Source organism: Oncorhynchus tshawytscha, linkage group LG06 (assembly GCF_018296145.1).
Source record: "Oncorhynchus tshawytscha isolate Ot180627B linkage group LG06, Otsh_v2.0, whole genome shotgun sequence".
In the NCBI taxonomy this organism is placed as follows: domain Eukaryota; kingdom Metazoa; phylum Chordata; class Actinopteri; order Salmoniformes; family Salmonidae; genus Oncorhynchus; species Oncorhynchus tshawytscha.
In genome coordinates this window covers 78,616,580-78,629,382 of record NC_056434.1, presented here as the reverse complement: position 1 = coordinate 78,629,382, position 12,803 = coordinate 78,616,580, and the positions used below count along the sequence as shown (strand labels likewise).

At 41.6% G+C, this 12,803-nt stretch overlaps 1 protein-coding gene across 2 annotated transcripts in view; it reads left to right on the top strand.

The window, feature by feature from the left end:
* The window catches only part of LOC112253137 (zinc transporter 6), a 69,721-nt gene that overhangs the window by 32,457 nt on the left and 24,461 nt on the right, over window positions 1–12,803 (top strand). For both annotated transcript variants that reach the window (XM_024425096.2, XM_024425097.2), the window contains 3 exons: window positions 2,868–2,948; window positions 10,036–10,071; window positions 10,921–11,015. In XM_024425096.2, the coding sequence (XP_024280864.1) occupies window positions 2,868–2,948; window positions 10,036–10,071; window positions 10,921–11,015 (212 nt within the window). The remainder of the gene's footprint in view (window positions 1–2,867; window positions 2,949–10,035; window positions 10,072–10,920; window positions 11,016–12,803) is intronic.

Below are 12,803 nucleotides of genomic sequence, written 5' to 3'. Positions count from 1 at the left end.
GGGGCGACACACAATTGGCCTAGCGTCGTCCGGGTTAGGGAGTGCCACATTTCAGGCTTCAAACATAAAGATATAAAACTGTATTTTTTTGTGAAGAATCAACAACAAGTGGGACACAATCATGAAGTGGAACGACATTTATTGGATATTTCAAACTTTTTTAACAAATCAAAAACTGAAAAATTGGGCGTGCAAAATTATTCAGCCCCCTTAGGTTAATACTTTGTAGTGCCACCTTTTGCTGCGATTACAGCTGTAAGTCGCTTGGGGTATGTCTCTATCAGTTTTGCACATCGAGAGACTGACATTTTTTCCCATTCCTCCTTGCAAAACAGCTCGAGCTCAGTGAGGTTGGATGGAGAGCATTTGCGAACAGCAGTTTTCAGTTCTTTCCACAGATTCTCGATTGGATTCAGGTCTGGACTTTGACTTGGCCATTCTAACACCTGGATATGTTTATTTTTGAACCATTCCATTGTAGATTTTGCTTTATGTTTTGGATCATTGTCTCGTTGGAAGACAAATCTCCGTCCCAGTCTCAGGTCTTTTGCAGACTCCAGAATGGTCCTGTATTTGGCTCCATCCATCTTCCCATCAATTTTAACCATCTTCCCTGTCCCTGCTGAAGAAAAGCAGGCCCAAACCATGATGCTGCCACCACCATGTTTGACAGTGGGGATGGTGTGTTCAGGGTGATGAGCTGTGTTTGCTTTTACGCCAAACATAACGTTTTGCATTGTTGCCAAAAAGTTCAATTTTGGTTTCATCTGACCAGAGCACCTTCTTCCACATGTTTGGTATGTCTCCCAGGTGGCTTGTGGCAAACTTTAAACAACACTTTTTATGGATATCTTTAAGAAATGGCTTTCTTCTTGCCACTCTTCCATAAAGGCCAGATTTGTGCAATATACGACTGATTGTTGTCCTATGGACAGAGTCTCCCACCTCAGCTGTAGATCTCTGCAGTTCATCCAGAGTGATCATGGGCCTCTTGGCTGCATCTCTGATCAGTCTTCTCCTTGTATGAGCTGAAAGTTTAGAGGGACGGCCAGGTCTTGGTAGATTTGCAGTGGTCTGATACTCCTTCCATTTCAATATTATCGCTTGCACAGTGCTCCTTGGATGTTTAAAGCTTGGGAAATCTTTTTGTATCCAAATCCGGCTTTAAACTTCTTCACAACAGTATCTCGGACCTGCCTGGTGTGTTCCTTGTTCTTCATGATGCTCTCTGCGCTTTTAACTGACCTCTGAGACTATCACAGTGCAGGTGCATTTATACGGAGACTTGATTACACACAGGTGGATTGTATTTATCATCATTAGTCATTTCGGTCAACATTGGATCATTCAGAGATCCTCACTGAACTTCTGGAGAGAGTTTGCTGCACTGAAAGTAAAGGGGCTGAATAATTTTGCACGCCCAATTTTTCAGTTTTTGATTTGTTAAAAAAGTTTGAAATATCCAATAAATGTCGTTCCACTTCATGATTGTGTCCCACTTGTTGTTGATTCTTCACAAAAAAATACAGTTTTATATCTTTATGTTTGAAGCCTGACATGTTGCAAAAGGTCGCAAAGTTCAAGGGGGCCGAATACTTTCGCAAGGCACTGTATATATGTATATATGTATATGTGTGTATATATATATGTGTATATATATATATATATATATGTGTATATATATATGTGTGTATATATATATATATATATATGTGTATATATATATGTGTGTGTATATATATATATATATGTATATATATGTGTATGTGTGTATATATATATATATATATATGTATATATATATATATATATATATATATATATATATATATATATATATATATGGAATTAGTTTAGTGCCAAAAAAAGGGGTTAAATATGGGTACAAAATATATATAAATAATTTCAAAACACACTTAAGATACTTTTTTTTTTTTTTTTTTTTTACTATCTGTTTAGACTCTAGACTGGCCGTGTGTTTGTCAGTCACGGTACGGTGTAGCCTTTGTATGTTTGTGTGTGTTGTCCCTAATCATCTCATACACACAGCCTTTGACACACCATGCAAGCTGTTTTTATCGGGTAGAGCTCTGTTTGTTTGGCATAGGGCTCTGTGGGTTTGCTTTTTTTCCTTTGACCTTAGGGTGTTGAGCAGTGGTGGTTGCATAGAAAGCTGCTTTTCAGCTTGATTTGGCCCTAATGTGCTCACTGGGCCAGTACAATGGGTCAGCCACTGGATAGATTATCTCATTTCAACGGAGCAACTCTCCCTAACCCTTCTGTCTATCCAGCTTTCCCAGTACAGCATGTTACTAAACATTGACAAGGAAATAACCAAATTATGTACATTTACAGATGGAAACTTCTTACTTCTGGTCTTAACAGTGTACCTTTTATACACTACTCGCTTCTACAATGTATGGAACCATATCAGTGCGGCACTATTGATGAGCAATTTTAAGTCATTATGGAAGTGTTTTGTGTTCCACTTTCTATGTTCTGGATACAGTAGGATTTTCATTAATGCTTACAGAACGGACACAGAATTGTGCTATGCATCATATCACTCAGTCCCAAAACCCCTGCGTTGTATGTTGTTATATTCATGTACCTCTCTTATTGTTGTACAGAATGTTATTGTTGTACAGAATGTTTATTTTTATCTGTCTGTCGGAATTTTCATATCAGACAATGAGATCAGTGACTATAAAACATTTTAAAATGATATTTTCAAGCATCCTGGTAGTCTTTCAGTAGCTCAAATGAAAATGTATGGTACAAAGCACATGATCTCTGATGTCAGTCATGTGTATTTTCAGTTATATTCATTTGCTTGATTGCTCACGTGTGTGTGTGTTTTCCACCAGGTTAAAGCGACTGGAGGTCCTTGCTGTGTTTGCCTCCACGGTGCTGGTGCAGCTGGGCGCTCTGTTCATCCTGAAGGAGAGGTAGGTGGAACCAGGGTTTACCCCTGTTTTGGGACACGGGTGTGGGACGGGGGCTACTGAATATTTCAGAGCTGTGAGAATGTCTGCTTGTGCCCACACCTAGGGCCAAGGCGATCAGAGCCAGGGTTTATCCAGAGGTCACTGCTCAGGCAGGCGAGGGTTTTGGGAGGGGGGGGGTGCTGATGACGGCGCAGTCACTACCTCTTTTCACTCGGCTGCCAACTAGTACATCAACCATGTGTGTCCTATGTAGGGCTAGTGCAGTGTGTTGGGGGGGGCGGTTGTGTTGATGATTGTAGGACATTTCAGCACTGTGGGAATGTTTGTTCGTACCTATGTCCACACCTCAACCTGAAGCACCCATTAGAGAAGGCAGGGTTTATCTAGCGGTCACGTCTCTGCAGGGTAGAGGAGGGGAGAGGTGATGACGTTACACTGTCTCTTTCACATGGCTGCCAAACAACATGTCAAGCACGTGTGTAACAAGGCTTCCGTCATTCAGAGAGAGAGAAACGGGCGGGGGGGACACTCAAATTAGTATGATATTACATTTGGTATGGTTACATAAGACAGAAGGTTACTTAATCCATAAGAGTCTAAGCCCTGTCTAACACGGTGGAGGGTTCTACTAAGCTATATGGAATTGTTTTTAAAAGGTCCTACCAAGGATCATTTAGCATTTTGAATTTTAATACTACCTGAAGTATATAAAAAAAAATGGGCCTTAATACAATTAGCCCATACAAACATATTGAATAACAGATTCTCCTCCCAAAAAATAAAAAGGAAGTTTGTTCTGAAGTGTCAAAGATATAAGAAAGATCAGGAATATCATATAACCCCTTATTTTTGGCACTAAACAGTGTCCATATATACAGTTGAAGTCGAAGTTTACATACACTTAGGTTGGAGTCATTAACTTGTTTTTCAACCACTCCACACATTTCTTGTTAACAAACTATAGTCGCTCGGTTAGGACATCTACTTTGTGCATGACACAAGTCATTTTTCCAACAATTTTGTTTACAGACAGATTATTTCACTTATAATTCACTGTATCACAATTCCAGTGGGTCAGAAGTTTACATACACTAAGTTGACTGTGCCTTTAAATAGCTTGGAAAATTCCAGAAAATGATGTCATGGCTTTAGAAGCTTCTGATTAGGCGAATTGACATCATTTGAGTCAATTGGAGGTGTACCTGTGGATGTATTTCAAGGCCTACCTTCAAACTCAGTGCCTCTTTGCTTGACATCATGGGAAAATCTAAAGAAATCTACCAAGACCTCAGAAAAGAAATTGTAGACCTCCACATGTCTGGTACATCATTGGGAGCAATTTCCAAACTCCTGAAGGTACCACGTTCATCTGTACAAACAATAGTACACAAGTATTAACACCATGGGACCACGCAGCCATCATACCGCTCTGGAAGGAGACACGTTCTGTCTCCTAGTGATGAACGTACTTTGGTGCTAAAAGTGCAAATCAATCTCAGAACAACACAAAGGACCTTGTGAAGACGCTGGAGGAAACAGGTACAAAAGTATCTATATTCACAGTAAATCAAGTCCTATATCGACATAACCTGAAAGGCCGCTCAGCAAGGAAGAAGCCACTGCTCCAAAACCACCATAAAAAAGCCAGACTACGGTTTGCAACTGCACATGGGGACAAAGATCGTACTTTTTGGAGAAATGTCCTCTGGTCTGCTAAAACAAAAATAGAACTGATTGGCCATAATTACCATAATTTTGTTTGGAGGAAAAAGGTGGAGGCTTGCAAGCTGAAGAACACCATCCCAACAGTGAAGCACGGGGGTGGCAGCATCATGTTGTGGGGGTGCTTTGCTGCAGGAGGGACTGGTGCACTTCACAAAATAGATGGCATCATGAGGCGGAAAATTATGTGGATATATTGAAGCAACATCTCAAGACATCAGTCAGGAAGCTTGGTCGCAATGGGTCTTCCAAATGGACAATGACCCCAAGCATACTTCCAAAGTTGTCTTAAGGACAACAAAGTCAAGGTATTGGAGTGGCCATCTCAAAGCGCTGACCTCAATCCTATAGAAAATGTGTGGGCAGAACTGAAAAAGTGTGTGCGAGCAAGGAGGCCTCCAAACCTGACTTAGTTACACCAGCTCTGTCCAGAGGAATTGGCCAAAATGCACCCAACTTATTGTGGGAAGCTTGTGGAAGGCTACCCAAAATGTTTGACCCAGTTAAACAACTTAAAGGCAATGCTACCAAATACTAATTGAGTGTATGTAAACTTCTGACCCACTGGGATTGTGGTGATAGAAATAAATGCTGAAAAAAATCATTCTCTCTACTCATTCTTTTGACATTTCATATTCTTAAAAGAAAGTGGTGATCCTAACTGACCTAAGACAGGGATTTTTTGTTTTTGTTTTTGAAAATGACATTAATTTTCACAAAGTTTGCTGCTTCAGTGTCTTTAGATATTTTTGTCAGATGTTACTATGGAATACTGAAGTATAATTGCAAGCATTTCATAAGTGTCAAAGGCTTTTTTTGACAATTACATGAAGTTGGTGCAAAGAGTCAAGGTTTGCAGTGTTGACCCTTCTTTTTCAAGACCTCTGCAATCGGCCCTGGCATGCTGTCAATTAACTTCTGGGCCACATCCTGACTGATAGCAGCCCATTATTGCATAATCAATGCTTGGAGTTTTGTCAGAATTTGTGGGTTTTTGTTTGTCCACCTGCCTCTTGAGGATTGACCACAAGTTCTCAATGGGATTAAGGTCTGGGGAGTTTCCTGGCCATGGGCCCAAAATATTGATGTTTTGTTCCCCGAGCCTCTTAGTTATCACGTGTACCTTATGGCAAGGTGCTCCATCATGCTGAGAAAGGCATTGTTCGTCACCAAACTGTTCCTGGATGGTTGGGAGAAGTTGCTCTCTTGGAGGATGTGTTGGTACCATTCTTTATTCATGGCTGTGTTCTTAGGCAAAATTGTGAGTGAGCCCACTCCCTTGGCTGAGAAGCAACCCCACACATGAATGGTCTCAGGATGCTTTACCGTTGGCATGACACAGGACTGATGGTAGTGCTCACCTTGTCTTCTCCGGACAAGCTTTTATTCCAGATGCCCCAAACAATCGGAAAGGGGATTCATCAGAGAAAATGACTTTACCCCAGTCCTCAGCAGTCCAATCGCTGTACCTTTGGCAGAATATCTGTCTGTCCCTGATGTTTTTCCTGGAGAGAAGTGGCTGCCATTCCTGAGCATGCTCTGAGCATAGTGGTGTTGCCCCAATCCCGCAGCTGAATCAACTTTAGGAGACGGTGCTGGCGCTTGCTGGACTTTCTTGGGCGCCCTGAACCCTTCTTCACAACAATTGAACCGCTCTCCTTGAAGTTCTTGATGATCCGATAAATGGTTGATTTAGGTGCAATCTTGCTGGCAGCAATATCCTTGCCTGTGAAGCCCTTTTTGTGCAAAGTAATGATGATGGCATGTGTTTCCTTGCAGGTAACCATGGATGGCAGAGGAAGAACAATGATTCCAAGCACCACTCTCATTTTGAGGCTTCCAGTCTGTTATTCAAACTCATTCAGCATGACAGAGTGATCTCCAGCCTTGTCCTCGTCAACATTCACACCTGTGTTAACGCGAGAATCACTGACATGATGTCAGCTAGTCCTTTTGTGGCAGGGCTGAAATTCAGTGGAAATGTTTTTGGGGGATTCAGTTCATTTGCATGGCAAAGAGGGACTTTGCAATTAATTGCAATTCATCTGATTTCTCTTCGTAACATTCTGGAGTATATGCAAATTGCCATCATACAAACTGAGGCAGCAGACTTTAAAAATTAATATTTGTGTCATTCTCAAACCTTTTGGCCACGATTGTACATCCATAATTTTTTTCAACTGGTACTTGGGTACCTTCAGACGAGTCTTGTGAGGCCTGTGGGCGTCTTAGAGCAAAACAACCAACATATGAGAGTCATCTTTCCACAGAGGGGTCATAATAGTTTGTAGGCCAAATCGCCAAAGCGAGGGGCGGCAGGGTAGCCTAGTGGTAAGAGCGTTGGACTAGTAACCGAAAGGTTGCAAGATCGAGTCCCCGAGCTGACAAGGTAAAACTCTGTCGTTCTGCCCCTGAACAAGGCAGTTAACCCACTGTTCCTAGGCCGTCATTGTAAATAAGAATTTGTTCTTAACTGACTTGCCTGGTTAAATAAAGGTTAAATAAAAAAATAAAAGTACAGACAATTTTGTGAGAACTTTTTTCGTTGTCTCATGGTCTGACAAACACCCCTCTAGCACTGTCATCTTTCACTGCAGATGAGAAAGTGTGACATCTGTGGATGCATCCAATGCAAAAAAGAAACTGATCTCTAGCTGAAACGGACAGATCTTTATTGGGAATTTTTGTAATTTTGCAAATTAGATTTTGTGGGGACGCGGACATCGACCTTAGGGGTCAAAAACAAAAGTATGGTGGTTGGTCAGGGTGGATGGGTAGTATTGTAACACCAACGTTTAGCAACACAAAGGTTGCATGTTCTAATCACACCATGGACAACTTTTGCAGTTTAGCTACTTTGCAACTACTTAGCATGCTTGATAACCTTAATCCTTTTACCCCAACTCCTAACCTAAAGCCCTAGCCTAGCTAAAGTTAGCCACTGAGCTAGTGTTAGCCACAACAAATAGGAATTTGTGACATATCATATGTTTTGCAGATTCGTAACATATTGCACGAATTGCAATTTGTAGCATATTGTCCGAATTGCAATTCATAATCCATCATACGAAATGGGTGATGGACATCCATCCACAAATTAATACATGCCATTCAAAACGGAACATATCATACTAATTGGAGTATCTCGGATTTAAATGTACTATGTTACATCTACCCGAGTCCAGGTTGATTTGTGGTAAGTTTATGGTAAATCTAGGCTGGCTCCATACCTTCTTCCCTTAATGTTGCCATGAATACTGGACAAAGGTTTTGATCATCCACCTAAAGGACAAATCTATCCTGGAGACATATGCTAAACCACTTCTGTAAATAGCCTTTAGTGGCGTGTTTCTGATGGCTGTTGTCCCAGTGATCGGTTCTAGTGTTACTATCAGACTTAATCGGCCATGTAGCTCCCAGCGTGTCCTGGCCATCTCTTTTATTATATCACTCCGCCTTAGCATCTCAACGCAGACTCCCCTCATTATTACTAGCGCCATGTGTTTTCCCTGGTATAGGAAGTGCCCTTATTCTAGGGGTGTGCCAAGTACTCGGACAAAACGAGTATCGTAATGGATATGGAGGATTTTCCAAATTCGATTATGACACAAGTATATTTTCTCATTTTCCGGGATCTGAAAAAAAGTATTTTCAGCTACCAGCACTCATCTCTCTTTCACTCAGTGTGAAGCGCTATGTGGTTAAACAACTGTCGGCTAGTTTCTCCGTCTGTAAAGAAATGGGCAGGATATTGGTTGAGCCTGCTACGATGATTTGGAATGAAGCAAGCCACTCTCCTTCTGCACTAATTTCTCCAGACAGATCATGCCTCTGTTTCACTCACTCAGTCACTCGTCTCAGGGTCACAAGTCTCCCCTTCTCCAAACATTGTGTTTGAATCGGAATCCAGAGTTGGACATAGTAGTTAAATGTAGTTATTTCCTATCCACTTTCCTGAGGCCATATGGTGGTTTTTGTCTGTCTACTTGGCATTGTTAAGTAGGCCTACTTTGTCTGTCCAAATAATTATTCCATTGTTGACGTCTGTCGTTGTGTCATGATCCAAGCCCATGCTTGCATGCTATTATTATTTATTCTCACCTTAGGCATGTTTACAGAGCAACAGATCATTAGAAAATCATATCTTTTTTTCACCCATCTACACACAATACCCCATAATGACAAAGTGAAAACATGTTATTAGAAAAATTGTGCAAATTTGCTACACGTCCGTTTTCACGTCTTGCCTTCGATTTAAGTCAAAACTGTAACTCGGCACTCAGGAACATTCACATTCTTGGTAAGCAACTCCAGTGTAAATTTGACCTTGGTTATTGTCCTGCTGCTGAAAGGTGAATTAATCTCCCAGTGTCTGATGAAAAACAGACTGAACCAGGTTATGCTCTAGGAATTTGCCTATGCATAGCTCCATTCCATTAATTTTTTTATCCTGAAAAACTCCCCAGTCCTTAACGATTACAAGCATGCCCATAACATGATGCAGCCACCACTATGCTTGAAAATTTGGAGAGTGGTACTCATTAATGTGTTGTATTGGATTTGCCCCAAACATAATGTTTTGTCCTGAATACAAGGGGCTAATTGCTTTGCCTCATTTTTTGCAGTATTTCTTTCTACTCCTGAACTTATTTAGGCTTGTCATAACAAAGGGGTTGAGTAGTTGACTCAAGACATTTAAACTTTTAATTTTGAATTAATTTGTAAAAAAATATCAAACATAATTCCACTTTGACATTATGGGGTAGTGTGTGTAATCCAGTCACAACATCTCTATTTAATCCATTCAGGTTGTAAACCAACAAAATGTGATCAAATTCAAGGGGTGTGAATACTTTCTGAAGGCACTGTAAATCTGTGTCTGTAATAAATACAGGCTGCAGTAGCCAGCCATGCATTATGGTGTTTATTAGCTTATTTTGTTGATAATTGAATAGGACTAAATAAATCATGTGCATTTTCATCTGTCAGGGTCGATTGCCTTTGAACAATGTGTGTGGAAGAGTTAAGGAACATAACGATGAGCTCTGAGTGATGGCGAAGCAATGCGCGCTTGAGGTATACGCTTTACTGGCATTTAAAGCTCACTTCCGGATTTTCCGATCACGAGTAGATCCGATTTCGAGTATCAACTATGATAAAATGGATACGACTACGAATGCGAGTATGACTAGAACAGCAGCCCAATAGAGAGTTTCCTGGTATATGAAGTGCCCTTGTACTATAACAGCCCAACAGAGTGTTTCCTTGTCAGGTCACGTGGTACCTTTCTTGTTAATTAACTTGTCCCATATTGTCCCATGTTTCTATGTGACACTGTTTTTCTTCCCTTCTGTTATTTTGTCAGTGTGGAGAGATTCGTGGAGCAGCCTGAGGTGCACACGTAAGTAGGCCCCGGTCCAAACACGCTTGCCCACACGCCCGTGTTCCACACACACACTCCAGGGAGAACAGCAGCCCAAACAAACATCACAGGTAGGTCCAGACAGTGCTAGCCTACCGTCGCTCTCGTCCCTCTAAACAATGTGATTTTCAGCTAATTATGTGGCCATCACTCGCCACAGTCTGGATCACCATTATGAAACAAAGATTAGTAGTTTGATGAAAACAAGACCGACTTAAACCTGTCTCCGTTGACGAGATTACATTTCAAAGCAGTGGAACATTGGAGTGCACTATCACTAAAACCACAAGTATTATTTTCACTGCTGGGCAGCAGGTGCAAGACGTCACATGTTCCAGGTACCACAACATTTAATCTAGTGTAGAACATCCATTTACAATGCAGCACCCACTGACTTCCCTCAGCATTAAAATCTGCCTCAGTTGATTTGTTTTTGGATATTAAAAAAATTGAATTGTCTCTATTTGGTCGTTTTGGACACTTTTACACATGTTTGTTTTCCAACACAATTCACTTCTTCTTCTTCTTCTTCTTTAACTTCATTGTGAAAGTGACATGTATTCCAACTTAATTTTAGCAATAATATTACTCTTAACTTGATTGTGTGCACAGTAATTAGCCTAGTACTTGTGTAGTGAACGGCAATGGAGACAACTGTACAAGCCATGGAGAGTGTGTGCTATGTTTGACATCAATGTGTTACAAGTGTGCGTCTATTTTGTACTGATAATGGTACGTGTGTGTGTGTGTGTGTGTGTGTGTGTGTGTGTGTGTGTGTGTGTGTGTGTGTGTGTGTGTGTGTGTGTGTGTGTGTGTGTGTGTGTGTAGGGGTCGTCTGTTGGTGGGGACCTTTGTAGCTCTGTTCTTCAACCTGCTAACTCTTCTCTCTGTGAAGAACAAGCCCTTTGTCTACGTCTCAGAAGGTAGGTCAACTCTGACTGTCCTCACTGCCTAGTATATCGGAGGTTATAATGAACTGTCTCTACTAACTTACTGTATGGAAAAAGAGGTTGCCGATATCACAGTATGTCATTTATAAAGCAACATTTTTGTAGTTCATTCTGGGATAGTATTAGGTTTTGTTTTCAACTGTGTTTGTCAGTAATGGATTCCACACAGTCATTGATAATCAATTCTGTCTGTGGTACATGGCAGTCCTAGTAGCCATGGTGCCGCCCTACTGTGCCTGGTCCTGCTGTACGTGGTTGTCTGTTGCATTCTGGCTGCTATTAACCTGAGCTGCCAGCTGGGGAGCTGGCGCTGCACGATGCCTGTCTGTGGCTGCAGTGATTCACTAAGCAGGGCCCAAGCTGTCATCTCTCACTGTTAGTTTGTAAATCGTCATTGACACAGTTATGGACTCTGGGACAATCCAGCCCCTATACTAGTTGACCCACTACAACAGTCTCACTGAAATCCAATGAGACTTTTCATAGTGTACACACACAGCCCTTTGCACATCATTAGCATGGTCTCTACTCTAGCTCACAATACAACCAGTATTCTGAGAAAAAACTAAGTTTGCTAGAGAGCGAGGAGCGATGGGAGGTAAGCAGTAAGGTGAGCGAAAGAGATGAGAATGGCCATAGAAGAGAGCTGGAGTAAATGAATGAATGGAGGGAGACGAGAGGAAAACACAACCCATGGAGATCACACTGTCAGCACTCTACCTAGTAGAGGGCAGCGTAGAAAGCTGAGCTTTCTGTCTTTGTTTGTTTTGAGCCCAATGTTTACAACACACAAGCAAAATGTTGACACTGTCCCCTTCGTCTATGGCCTTTTCTGTATTAGTGTCTGCTCCGATTTGCCCAAAGTTTTTGATCAGTGCAGATGGGGTGTATTTGGTCCATGGCCTCTTAGGAAGGCTAAATGGCTTTGCTATCTTATGTAATTAAGGTCTTTAGTGGAGCAGTATGCTTGGTTAGGAGCCCTACGGCTGTCTTGCTGTCCTCCTTCGCCTTGCCTTAGAATGACTTAATCTGCTCGAGGACCATTACGACACGAGATGTGCTTAGATCATGGACGAATGAGCAGTCTTCTCAGTCAGCCTTGTCTGTCACCCAGTCACGTGCCACAGAGGAGACCTCTGAATGGCTCTGCTTGTGCCTCCACCAATCCTCTCCTCGGTTTGGAAGGAGGAGTTCTTGTGTTTGGATCTTAGCAGGTTGTGTTGAGTAACAGTGATGTAGTACACAATGACTGATGATTGTCATATTAGTGTGCACCTTTAGATCAGACGAAAGGTGAAACTCCGACATGTCACATGGGGTCATCTCTTTAATCCGATTGGAATGTTTAGTCACCAGCAGATATAGTGAGGAGAGGAGGTCCAGTGCAGGCAGAGCTAGAAGATGGAGCAGGATGAAACTGAGGGGACATTCCATCTCAGTTTTCTGTCCCCAAAACTATTACGAACACAGTACACTACATTTGGTAGACTTAACAATTTGTCAATGTTTCAAGAAATGTAATTGTTTTTAAGGAGGGTAAGGGTGAAATGTCCCAAGCATCTTTGACCTGTATTCTGACTTACTGCCCCCGCATACTGCTTGTATCCACAGCACTAACTTGTGAGTTGGTGATCTCCCGCTCGTTTAGTAAAGTGCAGTCAGTTCTCTGCTTTCGCTCTGTTTATCATACTGATGCATGTGTGATAAAGTCTGTCTTGCTTGTGTATGTTTGCCATCCTTAAATACGAATATAATTGTTAA